Here is a 23,129-nt window from a genome sequence, read left to right as displayed (position 1 = left end):
TCCAGGCTAAGCCTCTCCTCTGGGCTCCATTGTTTAATGCAAGATAAAGCCAGGTTTTCTGGCAGCTTCCTTTTCATAGCAATTCTCAGTAGAGGTATAGAATGAGACCTGCCCACCTTCTTGGGTGTTTATTACCCCATTTGTGGATTTTACTTTAACTTCTGTTACCTTTAAAAAAAAAAAAAAAAAAAAAAAAAGGTTGGTGAGGAAGGCAAGAAATAGAAGTGAGTATGACAGCCAGACTGGGTAGTGTGGATTTTAGCGTTGGTATTTTGAATGTCCAGATTTTCCAAATCCTTCCTTCCTTTCAACAGTTAGAGCAGCAGGTCCAGTGCTTCTTCACTGGTCACATTATTTTCCTCTGGTTTTGAAGGATACTTAACAGAGGAATGAATTTACAGTATGGATAGCTCCTTCTAGATTTCTAGGGAGTAAATTCCCCCCTCTCATTTTATCACAATGTTTGCAATGCTTTCTTTTTTTTCCCCCCCTTTTTTCTTTTTTTGAGACAGAGTCTCACTCTGTCACCTAGGCTGAAGTGCAGTGGTGTGATCTCAGCTCACTGCAACCTCCACCTCCCAGGTTCAAGTGATTCTTTTGCTTCAGCCTCCCAAGTAGCTGGGATTACAGGCATGTGCCACCATGCCCGGCTACTTTTTGTATATTTGGTAGAGACAGGGTTTCAACATGTTGGCCAGGCTGGTCTCGAACTCCTGACCTCAAGTGATCTGCCCACCTTAGTCTCCAAAAGTATGCAATGCTTTTTTTGGTTGCTTCCCTATTCTGTAAAACAATCCTGTGTTTTTTGTTTTTTGTTTTGTTTTTTTTTTTGCTGGGATTTTAAAGTTTGTATGCCTTATCTCTCCCCCTCAAACTGAAATGAAGCTAAAGATATTTTCCTTTCCTTGGTATGCTGGGCATGGTGGTGCACACCTATAGCCCCAGCATCTTAGGAGGCTGAGGCAGGACAATCGCTTGAGCCCAGGAGTTTGAGGCTGCAGTGAGCTATGATGGCACCTCTGTATTCCAGCCTGGGCAACAGAGTGAGACCCTGTCTTAAAAACAAGCAAAAAACTCTCTGCCCCTCTGTTTATAATTGATATTTTAATTTACTTGAAGATCTTAGAACAGCCCTTTCTGAAACCATATGACTGATTTTTTTTTTCCCGCTTTGCCAAATGTTCTTTTGGAGAAATCCTGAGAAGAGAGTTTCTTTGGTGGTTCAGGATTTGAGCGTTGCTCCTTATTCATCACAGTTCTGATCAGCCTTTGAGACCCATCTTCCTTTAGTGGCTCTTCTGGTCCTTTCTTCATAAGTTTGGCTGATGCTGTTACAGGTGCTAGCACTTAAGAAAACAAGACTTTAGAAAATTATGAAATACAGGCCGGGCGCGGTGGCTCACGCCTGTAATCCCAGCACTTTGGGAGGCCGAGGCGGGCAGATCACGAGGTCAGGAGATCAAGACCATCCTGGCTAACACAGTGAAACCCCGTCTCTACTAAAACTAAAAAAATTTAGCCGGGCGTGGTGGTGGGTGCGTGTAGTCCCAGCTACTCGGGAGGCTGAGGCAGGGGAACAGCGTGAACCTGGGAGGCGGAGCCTGCAGTGAGCCGAGATCTCGCCACTGCACTCCAGCCTGGGAGACAGCGAGGCTCCATCTTAAGAAAATATATATATATGAAATACAGCAGACATTAAGAGAGTGTACAGATATAATATTGTATTAAAAATAATGATAAATGATTCCCCTGTGTAACCACAGCCCAAATGAAAAAATAGAACAATGGTAAGGTATTGGCAGTTTCTGAGGGATGTGATGCGAATGGTGTCATCAGGGTGGGTGAGGATGTACTAGGCCTGTGCTAAGCATTTTACATATACTATCTTGTTCGAGTTTTACAGAACTCTACCATAGATAGTATTACCACCCCATTTTGTAGTTAAGAAAATGAATGATAAGAGAGGTCAGGTGAGTAGCCGGTAGTTACACAGCCAGTGAGTGGCTAAGCAAGAATTCAGTAGAGGCTTTCTGAATACCAGGGCCCACACTTAATCTTTATTCTGCATTCCTCCCAAGGAGCCTTCATGTGCACAGCATGGTGCTGACTGAAGAAGTATGCCTAGTATTGCCATAGCCAAGGGGCACATCCTGCACTCAGCTTAGAAAAAGGGACAGTTCCCAAAGAGGGGGAAAAAAAAAACAGCTCTCTCTCCAACATTCCTTATAAATGTCAATTTAATGCATTTCTCAGACTATTATTTTAGATCCATCACTCAGTAACCCTTGTCCATCTATATCCTTACTCCTCTTCCCACCTACAGCTCCAGATTTCCTGAACTGTTGTTCCTGCTTGTTCTTGTTAGAAACTGTGCAACCTTGGTTCTGTGGGTATGTGAATGTCAAGTTGGCAGGGTGCAGCTGCGTGATTCCTGATGACCAGAAGCCACAAGCAGTTGCTGCATCTCTCTTGGGGTTGGTTGGGGAGTGAAGGGCAGACCCACGGATGCCTTGGTTGTTTTTGTGTGTGGGTATCACGGGGCTTCAGAATTGTGCTCTTGGTTGGCTGATTGATTTTGTAGCTCATGCTCTTGACTAGTTTCAGTGCTCCTTCAGGTCTCTCCCTCTTTTCCTCTGAATTCCACCTCTTTGTTATCTCTGTTAGCATACAGCTGACCTTGTTTTTGAAGCTGTGGAGAGTAGCTGGTGGAAATACCTCTTTCAGTTGGGAAAAAAACGGACTTAAAATGTCCCAGGTCCAGGCTGACCTGGATGATGACATTTGGTTGATGAGTTAATTTGAACATAAGCGGAAATGAGGTCACTTGCATGCCTGACTCCATGTGGCCATGCTGGCTCCAGGTTGCAAAGTTCTTCGAGCAAGTGCCTTGTCTTGCCTAATCTCGAATGTCTATTCTTTTTATTTCTTCTCTCAAATAGGCACTGTGATAACATTATAGGTGCAAAAGTATGAGGTCTAAAGGCCTCCGCTTCCCTGCACTCCCTCAGTTTGTCCTGAGCAGAGGGAGCCCCAAGCCACATGGATTGGATGGAGAAGAGCCCATAGGCAGTTTGCAGTTGTGGGGCATAGCTGGGAGCATGCTCGGAAACTCTGATTCTTGCACCTGTATGCTACTGCTTTGGAGAAAAGCAAGCAGCTGTTTGTCAGGACTAAACTTGTAACATGCAGGCCTGCCTCCATTACCATGACATTCATTGGCTGGCTTCTGTTTGAGAGGGCACAGTGTCTTTGTATGCCATGATTGTTTTCATATGATATAATAACCTGCTGCTGACTTTTCTCAACATGTCCTTTCTGCTTATGATGCTCTTTCTCCAGGCTGCTTTGGGTTCTCTTGTGAGGCCTCTACAGTTGCTTTCACTGAGATACTGCCTCATAACAAACCTGGAATGGGCTAGTGAACAGAGCTTCTCAAGAGTTAATATGAGCTGGATGCAGTGGCTTGGGCCTGTAACCCCAGCTACTCTGGAGGCTAAGGTGGGAGGATTGCTTGAGGCCAGGAGTTCAAAACTGGCCTGGGCAACATAGCAAGATCCCATCTCTAGAAACTTTTTTAAAAAATTAGCTGGGCTGGGCGTGGTGGCTCACTCCTGTAATCCCAGCACTTTGGGAGACCGAGGCTGGTGGATCACGAGGTCAAGAGATCTAGACCATCCTGGCCAACATAGTGAAACCCCATCTCTACTAAAAATACAAAAATTAGCCGGGCGTGGTGGCGCACACCTGTAGTCCCAGCTACTCGGGAGGCTGAGGCAGGAGAATTGCTTGAATCCGCGAGGTGGAGGTTGCAGTGAGCCAAGATCGCGCCACTGCACTCCAGCCTGGCAATACAGCAAGACTCCGTCTCAAAAAAAGAAAAAAAAAAAAAGTAGCTGGGACTTTGGGAGGCCAAGGCGGGCAGATCACTGGAGTCCCGGAGTTCGAGACCAGCCTGGGCAACCCAGTGAAACCATGTCTGCAAAAAAAAAAAAAAAAAAAATTAGCTGGGCATGGTGGTGCATGACTGTAGTCCCAGCTACTTAGGAGGCCCTAGGTGGGAGAATTGCTTGAGGCTAGGAGTTCTAGGTCACAATGAGCTATAGACTCCTTCCCAGGGCCATTGTGAGATTTAAATGAGATTTAATGAATTTGAAAGCACATTGTAAGTTTTAAATAACTTTATAGCTATAAGGGGTTGCTAATACTATCAGTATCTGAGGTATCTAGAATACCAAGGAATTTTCTTCTAATTTGTTAGCAATATTTTATTCCTTCAAGTTTCCATTTGTGAGAGGTCCTTTTTTGTAGGCTTAACCTATTCTGTTTCAACATTTTTAATCAGCCTTTCTGCATGGGTTTTTATTGTGAACTATCTTCAGTACCTTTTCTTGCCAGTATTCTAACGTGTATCAACAATACTGACCAAAAGGAAGGCTTAGCAGAAGTTCTTTTTCATACTAACTTCTGTGTAATTTATTTCAGGACTATGACTATGATTTTGGGGGGAAATTTTTAAAAAATATCAAACCAGTGAACTCCAGGAGTAGAGGGGAGTCCTGATTTTTTCTTTATCTGTTTAGAAACCACCGGGGTGATGAGCATGATTTTTAACAGGAAAAGCTTCTCTAGGTATAGAAATAACTTTTTTTCTTTTGGGTCTAATCTATATTGACAAATAATTTGAGAAATGAATTAGCCTTTTGTCAGACTGAGAATTTACACGCCAAGTGAAAATGTGTTAGTTTTGTAACTCGTTATTTAAGTTTCTAATGTTGTGACCAGAGTTAAATAATCTATTAAAAATTCTTTTTTCCTTAAAAAAATAAAGATACATAAAGATGTGAAGATACAGGTGCAATCATACCCTTACACTGTTGGTGAAAACGTACATTAATCCAACTTTCTTAGAGGACAATTTGGTAATACCTGTTAGAAAAATTTGCACATTCATACCTTTTGATTCAGCAGTTATAATTCTGGCATCTTATTCTGTGCAAACACACATACTGCACAAAGGTGTATGTAATTGAATTTTTTGGTATTATTCATAAGAGTGAAATTTTGAAGTAATCCAGGTACCTATGAGTAGGGGATTGGTGTACATCAATAAGATGAAATTCCTTGTACCCACCAGAAAGAATGAGGTTAATCTGTATGTACTAATATGGAAGAGTATACAAGATAATCTTAAGTGGGGGAAAAAAGCAAATTGTATAATACTTTTTTATGTTAATGATTATTTATATTTTTGTTAAAACATATATGTGTTAGTATATACATATTAAAAAGTGAGGCTATCAATACCAAACTTGTTAATATTGGTTATCTCAGGGAGGGATAGTAGATTATGATGGACTTTCACTGTCTACATTATATATTTCTGTAATGTTCAAATTTTTCACAAAGAGCCTGCATTATTTTTGTAAGTAGAAAAAAATAAAGATGGAAGTCTCTCCAATTTAAACATGTGTATTTCATATGTAAATCTAAGATGTTTAAAATTTAAAATCTGTATGCTCATTTTATTAAAGCAGTTATGCACAAGTGCTATTGAAAAATATGTCTGGTGTAATAAGCTTTTTTTGTTTTTTAAAGAAGTAATAGGACATAAAAATATTTTCTTGAAGATTAATGATTAGCTTATTAAATTTGAGACAATGCATTTCCTTTTCTTTTTGAGATTGAGTCTTGCTCTGTCACCCAGGCTGGAGTGCAATGGCGGTATCTCAGTTCACTGCAACCTCTGCCTCCCAGGTTCAAGCGATTCTCCTGCCTCAGCCTCCTGAGTAGCTGGGACTACAGGCGTAATCCTGACCTCAAGTGATATATCTGCCTAGGCCTCCCAAAGTAGATTTTTTTTTCCTTTTGGGATTACAGATGTGAGCTACCGCACCCAACCAGTTTCTAATATCTTCAAAAATATTTCCTCATTTAGCTTTGATAAATAAAATATTTTTTGATACTTTTGAAGTACATGTGCTTTCTGAAAAGATTTGATACAACTAATATAGAAAAGCATAAAGAAGAAGAAAAAGTATCTATAATTCCAACACCCAGAGATAACACTGTTCTGATTATCAAGGGCATGTAAAGCTCTTTTTGAGCAACATGGTCACTTTTATTTTATTTATTTTTTTGGGGGGTGGGCAGGGATGGAGTCTCGCTCTGTCGCCCAGGCAGTGGTGTGATCTCGGCTCACTGCAACCTCTGTCTCCCAACTTCAAGCAATTCTCCTGCCTCAGCCTCCCAAGTAGCTGGAACTACAGGCACGTGCCACCATGCCCAGCTAATTTTTACATTTTTAGTAGAGATGGGGCTTCACCATGTTGGCCAGGCTGGTCTTGAATTCCTGACCTCGTGATCCACCCGCCTCAGCCTCCCAAAATGCTGGGATTACAGGCATGAATCACCATGCCTGGCCGCGAACACATTCTTTAATTATAACTTAAGTCAGATTTGTGAAGAGCCATACTATGCATGTCTTTACTAAAGTCAGGGATAAGAGTGTTCTGTTTGTAATCATGTATGGCACATGGATTATGTTATTCAGGCCTTCCTCTGTCTTTCTGGAAAGGCATCAGAATCTTACTTTCTACTGCAGCTTCTAGGGCCGGCATTGATACATAGCTGGAGAATTCCCTAGGAGGTAAAAGAACTTAGTAAGATTAACCGAAGAGTAGTCATAAAGATTTTAAGTTTTTTATTTAATTTATTATTAATTTTTTTTTTTTCCCCTGGAATGGAGTCCTGCTCTGTCACCCAGGCTGGAGTGTAGTGGCACTATCACGGCTCACTGCAACCTCTGCCTCCCAGGTTCAAGCAATTCTTCTGCCTCAGCCTCCTAAGTAACTGGGATTACAGGCACATGCCACCATGCCTGGCTAATTTTTGTATTCTTATTAGGATGGGGTTTCACCATGTTGGCCAGGCTTGTCTTGAACTCTTGACCTCATGACCCACCTGCCTCGGCCTCCCAGAATGCTGGGATTACAGGTGTGAGCCACCATGCCCGGCCAAGATTTTAAGTTTTTTAAAAATGTTTTTGAGTATTTAAAAGATTGATTCAACAAATATATATTAAACACTGTGCCCTGTGCTATAAGCATATAGTTGTGTGAGATACAACCTCTGCCCTCCGGGAGTGTATAGACTGGTAGGAGAAATCCATAAAGAATAGAAGTTCTTTACAAGGTTCCAAGCAGTGCATGCCATGTGAATGATGCAAATTAAGTGCTGCTAGAAGAGTACTGAGGAGGAAGGAATCATTTCTGGCCAGGCGATCACAGAAAGAATCAGAGGGGATGTGACATTTGAGCTGGTCTTCGAAGGAAAGGTAGGATTTCAGTATAGGGTAGTGGAAGGGAAGGTTAGAAGAAGCATATGAGCTGTAAACGAGGCTCCTTTCCAGAAAAATGAATAGTTCAGATTGACAAAGGCACATGATTCATATAGGTGAGTAGTAGGAAATAGAATTATGAGAAGGGCAGGGCTTATTGATGCTAGGCTGAAACGTTTATGTTTTATTTAGTTGACAGGAAGGAGTGACTGAAAAAGTTTTTGGGCAGGGGAGAAACATGGATCAAAGCTATGCTGTGGAAAAATTACATTGATGGGTTGGAGGAGGGGAGGAAAGAGTCTATAGTAAGGAAATTGATTACAAACCCATTGCTATATCCAGGAATGTGTTGAAGGCCTACACTGGGGTGTTGGCATGAAGTGAACATTTTGTAGAGAATAGGTTGAGGAAACCTTCCTTCCCTGGAGAGTTTCATGGCATAAGTTGTGTGACTGTAGGGGCACTGAGAGCCCTCCACACTCCCCTTTTTGTTCCGGGAGACACATTCACTTTGTACACTTAGTCCAGAGAAGGAACAGTTAATATTCTCCCTGGTTACAAAATAGAAAAGCAAGAGTTGAAGAAAATTCAGGTGTGTGGAGTTGGTATGTATGAGGAGGGATTAGATCCTTTTGATGACCAGATTTTTAGCTCATAAAGCTTTGCTTGTGGTTCTGGTTTTGCTGTAGTATTGTAGAAAGGACTGACTTTAGAGGGAAAAAAAAATCTAACAACCCCCACCCCCACCCCAATTCTGCATGCTTACATTGAGATAACTCCTTTTCTTGCCTTTCTGATAACTGGGGAAGAGAAAGGGCAGAAGGGCTGTACCAGGCACTGTAAAAGCTGTTAAATCTGCTCTCTGGACTTGGGCACGTGCTGATGACTGTACTATTAATATAACTAACTGGGCCTTTTAGCTAGAGTCTCTTCATTCCCTCTCCCTCTAGTCTGACGCCTTCCTTACCTCTTCCACCATCTGCATCGAAATCAGCTTCTCCTGCTTCTGACCCTGCAATGCCAATTGCCTTGGAAGTGGGTGTCTGCTGTCTATATTTGGCTATAGCATAGGCTGGACATGGGCAAGCTCTGACCACATGGGATACTCTGGCATTAGGAAGACCCTCCCTCTTTCTTGCAACCGTCTCAGTGAGGAGAGGTCAGAACCCATTTTTTAGACCCATTTTAGCTACTGATAAGTTCTGCTAAATTTTTTTGTTAATGTTAAAGATAGCATGAAAGGTCTCTATTGTCTATCTTGTGACCCTCTGCCTTCTGTCTTGGCTCTCAGACCTGTCTCTGATGCCTGCACAAAGACATAGTGACTTCCCTTTGTGCTGTTTCAGAAACTGTAGCATTCTGGTGGTGCTAAAGAATTTGAACTCTCTCCTCAAAGCACCACAGTTTCTGGAACCAGACAGCCCCAGGTCTAAATCCTGGTTCTTCCACTCACTACTTACCTCTTTCATCTGTAAAATGGAGATACTAGTCCTTCATGAAGTTGTCAAGAGTATTAAATGAGATGATCTGTCTGAAGTGCTTAGAACAGTTATTGGCACAAAGTATACATTCAGTAAATGGCAGCTGTAGATCATCTCTCTGCCCCAGACCTTTTGTACCTCTGGTGTGTTCTTGTAAAAAAATACTTGGAACACTGGGACTAACCCAAGAGAGGCTAAAATTTGGAAATAAAAGGGCAAATGCCTTAATTTAGTAGTTCCCAGTCTGATAGCAATCATTAGAACCACCTGGAGAGCTTTAATATGCATATTCTTAAACCCTACTCCTTATCTTTTCATTCAGAATCTTGCAGTCAGGGGAAGTGGATTGGGTGGGGATAGAGTAGGGACTGCTACATAAAAAAACCTTAAGTTCTTTGGGTACTTTGTTGACTGGCCAGGTTTGGGAACTTTTGTTCCAGTCTCCTTGTCCCCAGGGGCTGTGGCTAGAGGCTTTGTCAGGTTACCCTTTCCAAGCAGTGGCAAATGCACCTTCCTTAGAAACTAAGGCTGTTTTAATCTTAGTCTGGAAAATCTACTCAGCTCCAACTAATTCTAAACTGTTAAGCAGGATACCCTTTTTTTGTTTGTTTGTCACATTGGAAGTTACTTGTTTCTGGGAGTCTTTGTGGTATAGATGGAACTCTGAATCAGCCAAACTGGGTAGAGACCAGGAGCAGAGACTAGATCCAAGGTCTGCTCTTTTCTTCGATTGGTCATTGTGCCCCTGCCTACCTCTGACCAGGTGGCACTTTGAGCTTTGAAGGAACAGGAATGAGTTACCCTGAGCATGATACCTGCCCTTCCTCCCCACTCCCAGGTCCACGGTCACTGGGTCTCTGCCCTGCTGTCTAAGTCTCTGCACAAAGCCTCCTGGCCTTGGCTTCTTCTGTGGCTTTTGCATAAGTGGCAGTTCTCAGAATCTGGTAGAGAATCTGCTTTGTGAGATTAGTGTGTGGGCAAGAGACAAATATAGTTCTTAACCTGCAGGAAGGGAGGGGAAGGTGAAGAGAGCTCTGCCTTGGACAGGTCTCTGACATGCTTGTTTATAGAAATAGCAAGTCCATGGTTTGGCTGGAATGACTTACAACTCAGGCATTTATAACTTGAATTGAGTGGGATTGAGAATTGGGGGAAGGGAAAAGGGGGAAGAAAGTAGCTGGTGGCAACAAAACATAGCAACAAAAACAGATCGTTTTCCTCACAGTTGGCTGGGGTTTCCTTGCCAGTTTGAGGTCAGCCAAATCCTAGGGGACCCTGGCCTTCTGTGACTCTGGCCCCTTAGTTCTCTATCTCAAGGGAGCAGCCACTCTCGTGCCATTGCAGACTCCCCGCAGTGGTCCCTGACACTAAAAGGGAAAGCATTTCCTGCCAACTTCTGCTGTGGGTCCAAGCAGGAAGCCCTTCCTAATAGTGCCACTGTCTTGGCTCCACTTGGACTCGCTTCCTTTGGCTAGTGCCTGTCCTCTAGCTCATGGACATATCTGATCAGATCCAGGGACTTGAGAGAGAACAGAAAAGCTTCGAAGGCCCTGCCCAGTGTCTAGGATTGTGTGTTTATGGCTCTGAGACCACTTGAGACCCTATACTGTGACACCTCTGTTGAGGACGGCTCTGGACTCTGGAGAGTTCTGTCCTTGCCTCCTTCATTTCTTTCAATGCTCACTATTAATCACCCCTCCCTTCTGGGAGCTCTCCACTTCACTGGCTTCCTGGTTCTCCTCCAGCCTTTCTCACTGCCTGTACCTCATCCTCTCCATGCTCTAAAAATAGGTGTTCCCTGAGATTGGGAGTTCGAGACAAGCCTGACCAACATGGAGAAACCCCGTCTCTACTAAAAATACAAAATTAGCCGGGTGTGGTGGCGCATGCCTGTAATCCCAGCTACTCAGGAGGCTGAGGCAGGAGAATCACCTGAACCCGGGAGGCAGAGGTTGCTGTCAGCCGAGATCATGCCATTGCAGTCTAGCCTGGGCAACAAGAGTAAAACTCCCTCTCAAAAAAAAAAAAAAAAAAAAAAAGACCGCAATCTACAGGCTGGAAACTACTGTTCTATCTAGTATGAATGAGCAGTCCTGTCTCTTGCCTGTACACCACCTGTTTTTTCCATCTACTTTAATGAGAGCCAGAAGAGCACTTAAACACGTGGCTTTATTCTTTCTTTCTCTCCTGGGAATAGGCTAGTATGAAGTTACCCGTTTATCTTATTAAAGTGATGATTTTGCTGGCCCTCTTTCTCTCGGGAGGATACGATAGTGCTCTGCCTAGTTCCTACTGGGAGTGGTGGGTATTCAAGCCTTCCCTCGCATTATACTTGTAGTAATTCTGCCTCTAGTAGCCTTGCTTCGGGGAAAGATGACACCTCTGTCAGGTTGGTATACGCTTTCTTCCATCTCAACATTATCCACCTGCCAAAGCAAAAGCTGGGTCACAGCTTGGGCATTCTCCCTGCTTCGAGGCTGCATTCTGGGTATGGAGGAGCTCACTGTAGAGAACCAGCTGGGTCCTCTCTTCTTCCTTCTGAGTTTCCACTTGTGCACGAAGCAGTGTTCCTAGAGCTGTAGATTGACGGGTCAGGGGGCCAGCTGCCTGCAGCAGTTGTGTCCCAAGTCACTGCCCAGACACAGCTGCCTGGACTGGTGTGTCTCTTGGGCTGTATTTCATTGGCATTTGGGCCTTGAAGGTTTGGAGCTGAAGTTCCCGTCAGAACTTTGGGCTGCATCCCAGACTTTATGGACAGTTATTTTCTCACAGGGCCTCTTTCCTACCTCACTTTCTTCAAGTGATCCTTGAGGCCAGAACTCTCTCACGTGTGGGCTTGCTTCCTCATGTGGAAAGATGCTGTAGTATTTAGAGGGTAGGTCATTGGTTCTCAGAGTGTGGTCTGAGAAGCCTGGAGTCCCCAAAACCCCTTTAGAGGGTCCATGATGTCCTGTTTCCAACTACATATCCACATGAGGCTAGGTTTTCTTCACATACTTCCACCAGATAATGTCAGAACAGATTGAATGCAGATGCAGATATGAGAACCCAACTCCCTTCTGTTAAGCCAGATATGAAAATGATTTACAAAAATGTAAAACAGTGCCATTCTTCTCACTATTTTTGTTTTGGAAAATAAAGTTATCTTTAATAAGAATGTTAATATGTGGGCCGGGCGCAGTGGCTCTCGCCTGTAATCCCAGCACTTTGGGAGGTGGAGGCGGGTGGATCATGAGGTCAGGAGATTGAGACCATCCTGGCTAACATGGTGAAACCCCGTCTCTACTAAAAATACAAAAAATTAGCCGGATGTGGTGGCGGCGCCTGTAGTCCCAGCTACTCGGGAGGCTGAGGCAGGAGAATGGCGTGAACCTGGGAGGTGGAGCTTGCGGTGAGCCGAGATCGCGCCTCTACACTCCAGCCTGGGTGACAGAGTGAGACTCCATCTCAAAAAAAAAAAAAAAAAGAAAAAGAATGTTAATATGTAATGGGTTTATTGTTATTTCTAAATGAATTAGTAAATATTTTTAATGTTTCCGATTGTGATTTCAAATATAGTAAATATTGATAGATATAACCTGCATAAACAGTAGCTCTCTGTTGTCCTTGATCAGCTCTAAGACTGTGAGGAGGTCCCCAGACCAAAAAGTTTTAAGAATCTCTGGGCTAGGTCCTGCTTGATAACAAACCGCCTCAGAAATCCCCCTGGCTTAAGCAACAGTTTATTTCTTGCTCATGCTACGTATTCAGTGAAGGTCAGCATGGGGACCTCAGGCCAAGGGGCCCATCTCATTGCCTGCTGCCATGCTTAGCAGTCAGAAAGAGGTACGCACAATGGTTCTGTGACAGGTCAAAGAATTATACAAATATGTCGCTGCCTAAGGACAGACATGAGAAACTTAAATAAAAACGCAGATTTTTGGCCAGGCGCAGTGGCTCACTCCCGTAATCAGCACTTTGGGAGGCCAAGGTGGGTGGATTGCTTGAGGTCAGGAGTTTACGACCAGCCTGGGCAATATGGTGAAACCTCATCTCCCCACTAAAAATACAAAAATTAGACAAACAGGGTGGCGGGCGCCTGTAATCCTAGCTACTGCAGAGGCTGAGGCAGGAGAATCGCTTGAACCCTGGAGGCGGAGATTGCAGTGAGCTGAGATCACCCCACTGCACTCCAGCCTGGGTAACAGAGCAAGACTTGTCTCAAAACAACAACTACAACAAACCAGATTTTTGAGTTCTTCATACCCTTTCCCTCCACATTGCCAGGTCAGTGAGTGTTAACGAAATGACTTGAGGCTAGAGAGAGAAGTGGGGATGTGAGTTATAGAAGGATGTCGCTTATAAGGTCCTAAGCCCCACAGCACATGTTCCATTGTATTTTTTCTCTCTTTTTAATATTTGCTCTGCAATATTTAAGACATACAATAAAGACATGGAATAATAAGCAATTATGTGCCTACCATCAGCTTATGAAACAAAATGTTACCTGTACCTTTCTGCTTGTCCTCGGCTCCTCATAGCCTTTCTGTCACAGCCAGTTTTAGATACTTTGTGAACAATAGTTTATTGGCCTGAAATACCCCAGTTTTCCTGGGCTTTCACTGTTTCTGAAGCCTCTGCAAGGCGTTCATTTATTCCTTAAATATGTGTCAAGTGCCCATTGTGTACCAAAGACTGTTTAAAGTGCTGGGAATACATACACGGGGGACAGCAACCTAGGTCCTGTCCTCAAGGAGTTCACATTCTGATGGGACAGACAGGCAGTAAGCACATGGACAGAAATATAATCAGTGTTGGGTTGCTACCTGCCTCTGTGAGCTATGAAGAAAAATAAGGCTGGGTGGCCGGGCGTGATGGCTCATGCCTGTGATCCCAGCACTTTGGGAGGCCAAGGCAGGCAGATCACTTGAGGTCAGGAGTTTGAGACCAGCCTGGTCAATATGGTGAAACCCTGTCTCTACCAAAAATACAAAAACTAGCCGGACATGATGGCAGACACCTGTAATCCCAGCTGCCCAGGAGACTGAGGCAGGATAATCGCTTTAACCTGGAAGGCAGAGGTTGCAGTGAGCTGAGATCGCACCACTGCACTCCAGCCTGGGTGACAAGGGTGAAACCCTGTTTCAAAAAAAAAGAAAAAGAAAAAATAAGGCTGGGGCCGGGCGCGGTGGCTCCCCCCTGTAATCCCAGCACTTTGGGAGGCCAAGTCGGGCGGATCACGAAGTCAGGAGATCAAGACCACGGTGAAACCCTGTCTCTACTAAAAATACAAAAAATTAGCCAGGCGCTGTGGCGGGTGCCTGTAGTCCCAGCGACTCGGGAGGCTGAGGCAGGAGAATGGCATGAACCCAGGGGGTGGAGCTTGCAGTGAGCCGAGATCCGGCCACTGCACTCCAGCCTGGGCGACAGAGCGAGACTCCGTCTCAAAAAGAAAAAATAAAGCTGGGTAAGTTGGGTATAAGATTACGGCAGTAGGTGGGTGCGGTGCCTCACACCTGTAATGTCAGCACTTTGGGAGGCCAACACCGGTGGATCACGAGGTCAGGAGTTCCAGACCATCCTGGCGAACACTGTGAAACCCCCGTCTCTACTAAAATACAAGAAAATTAGCTGGGCGTGGTGGCGGGCGCCTATAGTTCCAGCTACTCAGGAGGCTGAGGCAGGAGAATGGCGTGAACCTGGGGGGCGGAGCTCGCAGTGAGCAGAGATGGCGCCACTGCACTCCAGCCTGGGCGACAGAGCAAGGCTCTGTCTCAAAAAAAAAAGAAGAAAAAAAGATTATGGCAGTAAAGCTAGTCTGAAAGGCCCTCTCTGAGGAAGAGACCTTTGAGCAAAGACTTTAGGAAATTAGCTTTGTGCGTAGCTGAGAGAAGAACTTTTTAGTCCAAGGAATGGTATATGCAAAGGACCTGAGGCTACAATCGACTTAAGGTGCTTAAAGTTGGTCTGCTGGGGTGGAGTGAGTGAGGGAAGGGGAGGGTGTAGGAAATGAGGTCAGAGGTAGCCAGAGGCCCGATGATTTAGGGCTTTTAAGCCTGGGTAGAGTATTTGGATTTGAACTTAAGGGAGATGGGAAGCCATTTGGAGGGTTTTGGGCAAAATGATGACATGATCTTATTTATATTTTAAAAGAATCCCTGTGACCTACCGTGTGAAGAAACGACTATAGGGGGTAAGGCCTGAAGCAGGGAGAGCATGTGGGTGTTACAGTCCAAGTGAGAGATAATAGTGACTTGAACTAAGTGGCATGCTGGTAAATAGTTACAGGCTCTCTGAGAGGGGAAAAAACTGTGATTTGGAAGATTTGTGAGCCTTTGCTGATTTCCATGGTGTAAGTTGTCCTGCGGTGGTGATTTCAGGGCCACTCGTGTGCTAACACTGCATGTGGGAAAAGTTGTGCACAGTCAGCATTCATGAGTTAGTGCAAGCCAGCTCCAGCACACCACCGACTGAACTTGAATGCATTGAACCTGGGGTGTGTTTGCAGGGGATGTTCAAATTTGTCTCCATCTGCTAGGGCAGGTGGAAGCTCTACCACCTTCTTGGAAAGGAGGTGAGGAAGAAGGTTATCAGAGGGAGAGTCAGTTTATGAAGTCCATCATGTTGAAGCCTTGCAAAATAATCCTAGATGTTGAAGGCCTTGCAGGAACTCTGGACTCTTAGATCCTTTGAAAGTGGAGCTCAACCCAAAACCTCCCTGCAAACAGGAAGCTGGTTTGAGTTAGGAACATAAAATAAAAACCAGCTGATGCCCCTGAATGTTTTCCCCTGCTCCTCCCCTTCCACAGAGCCAAAGGAAACTGCTTTTTTTCCCCTCTTGGATAGCTGCTTAGAAGGCCAGAAAAAGCCAAAAACATAAATCCTTTGAAAATAAGCCAAGTTTTGAGCTCAGGCAAACTCCTGCCTGTGGGGTTTTCCTAGTGCGGAAGTGTGTTCCACTGCTCGGAGTCCTAGGAGGAAAATGACTAACGAACACAAAGGTGCTGGTGATCAGAGCCTGTCTCCCAGGCCAGGTGGAAAGAGATGGCTTGTAGCAGGGTTTCCCAAACTAGAGCTTCCAGCCCATTTGTAGGTCGTGAAATCAGTAAAGTGGGCCATGACCAGAATTATTGTTTAATGAAATGGATATAATAGAAAATAGAGTATATTGCACTCTAGGATTAACAATAGGATATTGTTTTGTGAAACTTTCAGTTTTATGCATATGCACACACATGTCTGTATATACTAGGTCATGATATAAAATGCGTTTCTTACTGTGGGTCATGGCCAGAAAACTTTGTTAAACACTGGTCTTTAGAGTGTGACTAGCCCACGCCTCCTTGCTTTAGAGAATTCTCTTTGGAATGGGATCATCTACCCACAAAACACCTACCCAAATTCCTGTTCGAAAGAAGATCAGCTGAGAACCAACGGACTTGGTGTAATTCTTCGGGACTGACACTGAAGCGTAAGGGATGGAAGGGATCAATGCAAATTTGAATCCAAAGGATTTACCTTTAATCAGATTACCAGGAGAAAATAAGAGTTGAGCAGCCCTTTAGCTCCCTACACTTGATTTTGTGGCCTCTCCCAGCTGTGTGGGTAATGCCAGCCTGGGGCCGTTCTCTTTCCTGTCTGCAAAAAGCAGTGGGTGTGGCAGGAATGTCCCTAAATATCCCCTCCTCTGGGAGAGTTGCAGGTTCAGTGCCAGGATGACATGGTGACTTAAACTGAGTATCCCCCAGACTTCCCTAGAATGATTTTGTTGCTCTCCAGTCAGTAATAGGTGACTAGGTCCCAGTGGTTCATTAAGCTGAGAAAAAGTAGAGCAGGCATAGGTTAGGGTAACCTATCAAGAATGTATAGAGAAGGCCAAAGTTACTTTATTCCACACTAGGTTTAGTGCCTCAGATCGGCACAAGGGTAATTGGCAAGTTTGGTGCTTGCCAGGTGGCTCTGGGTTGCTTCTCTGTATCGAAACCATATCTACCAGTGAGCAGACACATGTTAGAATTCCTCATCTGCATCCCCAAGAAACACAGATAATCCTCGGGGACCTTTCTGGGGAATAGGTATTAAATGTAACATCTCTGGAGACTTATTTTGGTCTTCGGCCACCACAGGGCGTTTCCTTCCAACCTAATTCAAGCTAAAATAATCCTCAGAGATAAAAATTTAAACACGGTCTCTAGGAGTACCTTTTTTTTTTTTTGAGATGGAGTCTCACTCTGTCACCCACACTGGAGTGTAATGGCGCGATCTCGGCTCACTGTAACCTCCACCTCACAGGTTCAAGCGATTCTCGTGACTCAGCCTCCTGAGTAGCTGGGATTACAGGCACCCACCACCATGCCCAGCTAATTTTTGTATTTTTAGTAAAGACGGGGGTTTCACTATGTTGGCCAGGCTGGTCTCGAACTTCTGACCTTGAGTGATCTGCCCACCTTGGCCTCCCAAAGTGCTGGGATTACAGGCGTGAGCCCTTGCCCCTGGCTCCTCTAGGAGTACTTCTAATTCTGCAGCTGGAGCAATACGAGAGGAGAAACTCCAAAACTGTCCTAATTGATTCTGAGCCTCCCCTCTCTAGAAACTGGCCTGGACTAGTAGTAGAGCGCGCTGCCACAAGCATCTACCCTATGTGTTTCTGGTTTACATTGCCCTCTTAGGGCCTCTGAGACTCTCCTCAGGGTCAGTGTTTTCATAGCAAAGTGCTATCTAGCCTGTTCACATGTCCGTCCTGCATTCTGAAGCCCCACTCTCTGAGCCAGGGGAGATCAGGGACATTCCTGAGCAGGGTCAGTGCAGGGAGTGCACAGTCCTGGAGCAGGTCAAGACCTGGAGCAGCAAATGAAAGACCTGGAGCAGAGCATGACTGAAGTGACAGCAGGAGGTTAGAGGGAAGTCTCAATCTCACTTGGCATCGTCTAGCAGAAAGAGCAGTGAGTTAATCTGAGGCTAGTTCAGTGTGGGTCCCGGGGCCTGCAGACAGTGTGGGGTAATAATACTAATGATGAGAGTGATGAGTGTCTCCCGCGGCCATGTCCTCTCCGAATCTCTGAGCATTTTACCTTTCATCTCTGTGGGAGTTGTGGCTTAATAATAATAATTAGAATACCCTGAGCATCGGTGCTTTGCAGAACACAGCATTAAGCCCTGTTTCTGCCTCCTTGGATTGTAGTCTGTACGAACTGGCAGACATTTGGGAGGTGGAGCCCTCTGATGGAGGGGAAGAACATGATAGAATGCAAAGGTCAGGGATATTCTGAGTCACCTAATTGATACCTAACATTCTTTTGGCTCTTGGTAGGTCAGAGTGGCCTTTCCTTCATGTCTGCCAAAGCACAAAGATCAGTGGCCTCACCCAAGTCTCACGGATCCAAGAGTCTAGTCTGGGGATCCCAGGCTCCAGCTTATACATGGTGCCTTCCTGGTTTTGGGGCATGCTTGTTCCTCTGTGGCCATGAGTTATACTTTAACGAGTTGGTTTTCTTTCCTGTGGTACCAGCAGACTGAGCCCTCCTGAAAATAGGTGTTGCACACTGGGTTTTTCCCATGTGATCAAGAAGCCCAGTGGCCAGAATGGAAAAAGCTGCAGAAGTCATAGTTCCATTCTCCTGAAGACATGGGCATCTGGAAAGTAGCCAGTGCCTCAGGATGTCCCAAGTGCCTTCAGCACCTTCTTCCCAAACACACTCTGTCTATAACATGTCACTTCTGTCTTGCTCTGACAGGTGACCTTGGAGAAGGTGCTGGGAATTACAGTGTCTGGAGGCAGAGGACTTGCCTGTGACCCCCGGTCAGGTTTAGTTGCCTACCCAGCAGGGTAAGTAAGTGCCTTGGAAGAGATCTTGATGCATGGGAATTTATAGCCATGCTAGAGCAATTGGGTTGGGCAGGGGTTTTCTGGTATCTTCTGGAAGATACATACAGGTTAATGTTTTGTTGCCATTTTTGTAAAGAGACGCAGGACCACGTAAAGGTTCTTTGGTGCTGTCATTGTTGCCATCCTGTCCTGCTTTTTGGTTATCTACTCTGCCTCCCACACACAAATTTCACACAGTTCCCAATACCATCTTCAGTAGCTACCGTCTAGTCATTTAAAAAACAACTTTGTTGAGATGTAATTCACATACCATATAACTCACTATTTAAAATATCCAATTCAGTAGTTTTTAGTATATTCACAGAGTTGTGCAGCCATCACCACAATCAAATTTAGGACATTTTCATGACCCTGTTCCTTTTTTTTGTTTGTTTGAAACAGGTTTTGGCTCTGTCACCCAGGCTGGAGTACAGTGGCTCGATCTTAGCTCACTGCAACCTCCACCCCTGACATTCAAGCAATCCTCCCACCTCAGCCTCCTGAGTAACTGGGACTACAGGCGTACTGCCCCATGCCTGGCTAATTTTTTGTAGAGATGGGGTTTCACCACATTGCCCAGGCTGGTCTCAAACTCCTGAGCTCAAGCCATGTTGAAGCCTCAGCCACCCAAAGTGCTGGGATTACGGGTGTGAGCCACCGTGTCTGGCTCCATTCCTATCAGTCACTCTTCATTCCCACCCCTACCTTACCAGACGTTCATCCCTAGGCAACCACTGTCTCCATTAATTTGCCTGTTCTGGATATTTCATACAAATGGAATCAGATAACACTGTATTTGGCCTTTTGTAACTGGCTTCTTTTTGTTGTGCAGCCTGGAGTGCAATGGTACGATCACGGCTGACTGCAGCCTCAGCCTCCTGAGTAGCTGGAGCTATGGTGTGTGCCACCATGCCCAGCTAAGTTTTCCATTTTTTGTAGAGACGGGGTCTAACTGTATTACCTAAGCTAGTTTCAAACTCCTGGGCTCAAGCAGTCCTCCTGCTTCAGCCTCCCAAAGTGCTGGGATTACAGGCGTGAGCCACCATACCTGGCCAGCATACTGTTTTCAGGGTCAATCTATGTCACAGCATGTATCACCATCTTATTCCTTTTTGTGGCTGAATAATATTACATTGCATGGATGTACCACATTTTATCTATTCTTCAGTTGATGGACATTTGAGTTGTTTCTACTTCTTAGCTATTAGGAATAATGCTGTTATGAATCTGTTCTAGTCACTTTGAGAGAGATCAATGCCATAGAAGAGAAGTAGGGGACTGGGGCTACTATTCTTTCTCTTGCTGCCTTTTCACTCCTCTGCTCCTACAAGTGGGAAACCTCCAACCATAGTTTCTTCAGGCTGCTGGAGAAAGCTTGGAATCCCTCCTGCTTCTGGCTCCCTCTGTTCCATGCTGATAGGCACAGGAATATGAACATGAGTAGGGCTACTGCTGTACCTTTCTTACTCTGCCATTAACTTGGTAATGCCTAGTTCATTCCACAATGTAATTTTCATAGCAACTTTTATAGTTTTTATACTAGATACATGATTTGCTTAGTTTTATCACCTCATCAAAAAAGCTCTGTTATCAGGCTGGGCCCGGTGGCTCAAGCCTATAATCCCAGTACCTTGGGAGGCCAAGGTGGGCAGATCACTTGAGGTCAGGAGGTCGAGACCAGCCTGGCCAACATGTTGAAACCCTGTCTCTACTAAAAACACAAAAAAATTAGCCGGGCGTGATGGCGGGTGCTGGTAGTCCCAGCTGCTCAGGAGGCTGAAGCATGAGAATCACTTGAACCCAGGAGGTGGAGGTTGTAGTGAGCCAAGATTGCGCCACTGCACTCCAACCTGGGTGACAAAGAGAGACTCTGTCTTAAAAAAAAAAAGCCACCACCAAAAAATGCCACCTTTATCAATCAAGTACAGTCACGTGTCACTTAATGATGGGGATATGTTCTGAGAAGTGTCATTTTGCAATTTCGTTGCTGTGTGAACATTACAGAGTGTACTTACACAAACCTAGACGGTGTAGCCTACTACACACCTAGGCTACGTGGTATACCCTGTTGCACCTAGGCTAGAAACCTGCACAGCAGGTTACTGTACTGAATACTGCACATAATCCTAAGACAATGGTATTTGTGTATTTAAACATAGAAAAAGTATGGTAAAAATATCATATAAAAAATATATATGAAAGGCATACCTGTATAAGGGCACTTACCATGAATGGAGCTTCCAGGACTGGAAGTTGTTCTGGGTGAGTCAGTCAGTGAGTGGTGAGTGAGTGTGAGTGCCCAGAACATTACTGTACACTTTACAAACACTGTACACTTGGCCATACTAAATTTATTTTAAAAACATATATTCAACAATAGATGAACCTAACCTACTATAACTTTCTTACATTTTATAAACTTTTTTTTTAACAACTTGACTCTTGTAGTAACACTTAGCTTAAAACACAAACTCAGTACAGCTATACAAAAATATTTTTCTTTTTTTTTTTTCTGAGATGGAGTCTCCCTCTGTCACCCAGGCTGGAGTGCAGTGGCACGATCTTAGCTCACTGCAACCTCTGCCTCCTGGGTTCAAGTGATTCTCCTGCCTCAGCCTCCTGAGTAGCTGGGATTACACGCTCCTGCCACCACACCTGGCTAATTTTTGTATTTTTAGTAGAGATGGGGTTTCGCCGTGTTGGTCAGGCTGGTCTTGAACTAATGACCTCAAGTGATCCGCCCGCCTTGGCCTGCCAAAATGCTGGCATTACAGGCATGAGCTACCATACCTGGCCCAAAAGTATTTTCTTTTTATCTTCTATAAGCTTTAAATTTTGTTTTTAACTTTTTAAACTTTTCTGTTAAAAACAAAGACACAAACACGCACATTAGCCTAGCGCATAGAACTACATAGGGTCAGGATCATCAAGATGTCACTAAGTGACAGGAATATTGTAGCTCCATTATAATCTCACGGGACAACTGTCATACATGCCCTTCACTGTTGACCAAAATGTTATTATGTGACGTATGACTGTACTTATTCTATGCCAGGCACTTTTTTTTTTTTTTTTTTGAGACGGTGTACTGCTCTGTCGCCCAGGCTGGAGTGCAGTGGTCGGATCTCAGCTCACTGCAACCTCCGCCTCCTGGGTTCACACCATTCTCCTGCCTCAGCCTCCCGAGTAGCTGGGACCACAGACGCCCGCCACCTCGCCCGGCTAATTTTTTTTTGTATTTTTAGTAGAGACGGGGTTTCACCGTGTTCGCCAGGATGGTCTCGATCTCCTGACCTCGTGATCCGCCCGTCTCGGCCTCCCAAAGTGCTGGGATTACAGGCTTGAGCCACCGCGCCCAGCCCGCCAGGCACTTTTTAAGCACTGTATATTAATTATTTAATACTCTGAGCAATGCTTTGATGTTGGTACTATTATCATCCTCATATTTTAGAGAAGGAAATTGAGATTCAAAGAAGTCAAGCAGGCCCAGTGCGGTAGCTCACGCCTATAGTCCTAGCACTTTGGGAGGGCAAAGTGGACGGGTCACCTGAGGTCAGGAGTTCAAGACCAGCCTGGCCAACATGGTGAAATCTTGTCTCTACCAAAATACAAAAATTAGCCGGGCATGATGGCAGGTGCTGGTAGTCCCAGCTACTTGGGAGGCTGAGACGGGAGAATCGCTTGAACCCGGGAGACAGTGGTTACAGTGAGCCGAGATCATGCCACTGCACTCCAACCTGAGCAGTGAGCAAGATTCCATTTCAAAAAAAAAGTTAGGCAGGCAGGGTGCAGTGGCTTTGGGAAGCCAAGGCAGGAGGATTGCTTTGAAACCAAGAATTTGAAACCAGCCTGGGCAACATAGTGAGAACCCTGTCTCTACCAAAAAGTAAAAATAAAATTGGCTGGGTGTGGTGGCATGTGCCTGTAGTCCTAGCAACTTGAGAGGCTGAGGCGGGAGGATTGCTTGAGCCCAGGAGGTTAAGGCTGCAGTGAACTATGATCGTGCCACAGTACTCCAGCCTGGGTGACACAATGAAACCCTACCTCTTAAAAAAACCAAAAGGGTTAAGGAGTTTGCTCGAGGTAACATAGCTAGTATGTATATTGGGGTTCTAACCCAAGTAGTATGACTGTAGAGTTCTGATTATTAAAATGGCACAAGGTGGGGGGAAGACCACACTTTTTTTTTTTTTTTTTTTGAGACGGAGTTTCATTCTTGTTGTCCAAGCTGGAGTGCAATGGCACGATCTCGGTTCACCACAACCTCTGCCTTCTGGGTTCAACCAATTCTCCTGACTCAGCCTCCCAAGTAGCTGGGATTATAGGCATGCGCCACTACACCCAGCTAATTTTGTATTTTTAGTAGAGACAGGGGTTCTCCATTTTGGTCAGGCTGGTCTTGAACTCCTGACCTCAGGTGATCTGCCCACCTCGGCCTCCCAAAGTGCTGGGATTACAGGCGTGAGCC

General features: G+C 44.9%; 1 protein-coding gene across 10 annotated transcripts in view; it reads left to right on the top strand.

Moving 5' to 3' along the window:
• The window catches only part of MAPKBP1 (mitogen-activated protein kinase binding protein 1), a 53,085-nt gene that overhangs the window by 5,684 nt on the left and 24,272 nt on the right, over positions 1-23,129 (top strand). For 9 of the 10 annotated variants that reach the window (XM_017895439.1, XM_017895443.1, XM_017895435.1 and 6 more), the window contains exon 3: positions 18,531-18,622. The exons of the other annotated variant lie outside the window; for it this stretch is intronic. In XM_017895439.1, the coding sequence (XP_017750928.1) occupies positions 18,531-18,622 (92 nt within the window). The remainder of the gene's footprint in view (positions 1-18,530; positions 18,623-23,129) is intronic. 10 annotated transcript variants of the gene reach the window in all.

The sequence above is a fragment of the Rhinopithecus bieti genome, unplaced genomic scaffold (genome assembly GCF_001698545.2).
Source record: "Rhinopithecus bieti isolate Rb0 unplaced genomic scaffold, ASM169854v2 scaffold_26426, whole genome shotgun sequence".
Classification (NCBI taxonomy): Eukaryota; Metazoa; Chordata; class Mammalia; order Primates; family Cercopithecidae; genus Rhinopithecus; species Rhinopithecus bieti.
The sequence above is the reverse complement of the archived record's forward strand: the minus strand, read 5'-3'. Positions and strand labels throughout refer to the sequence as shown.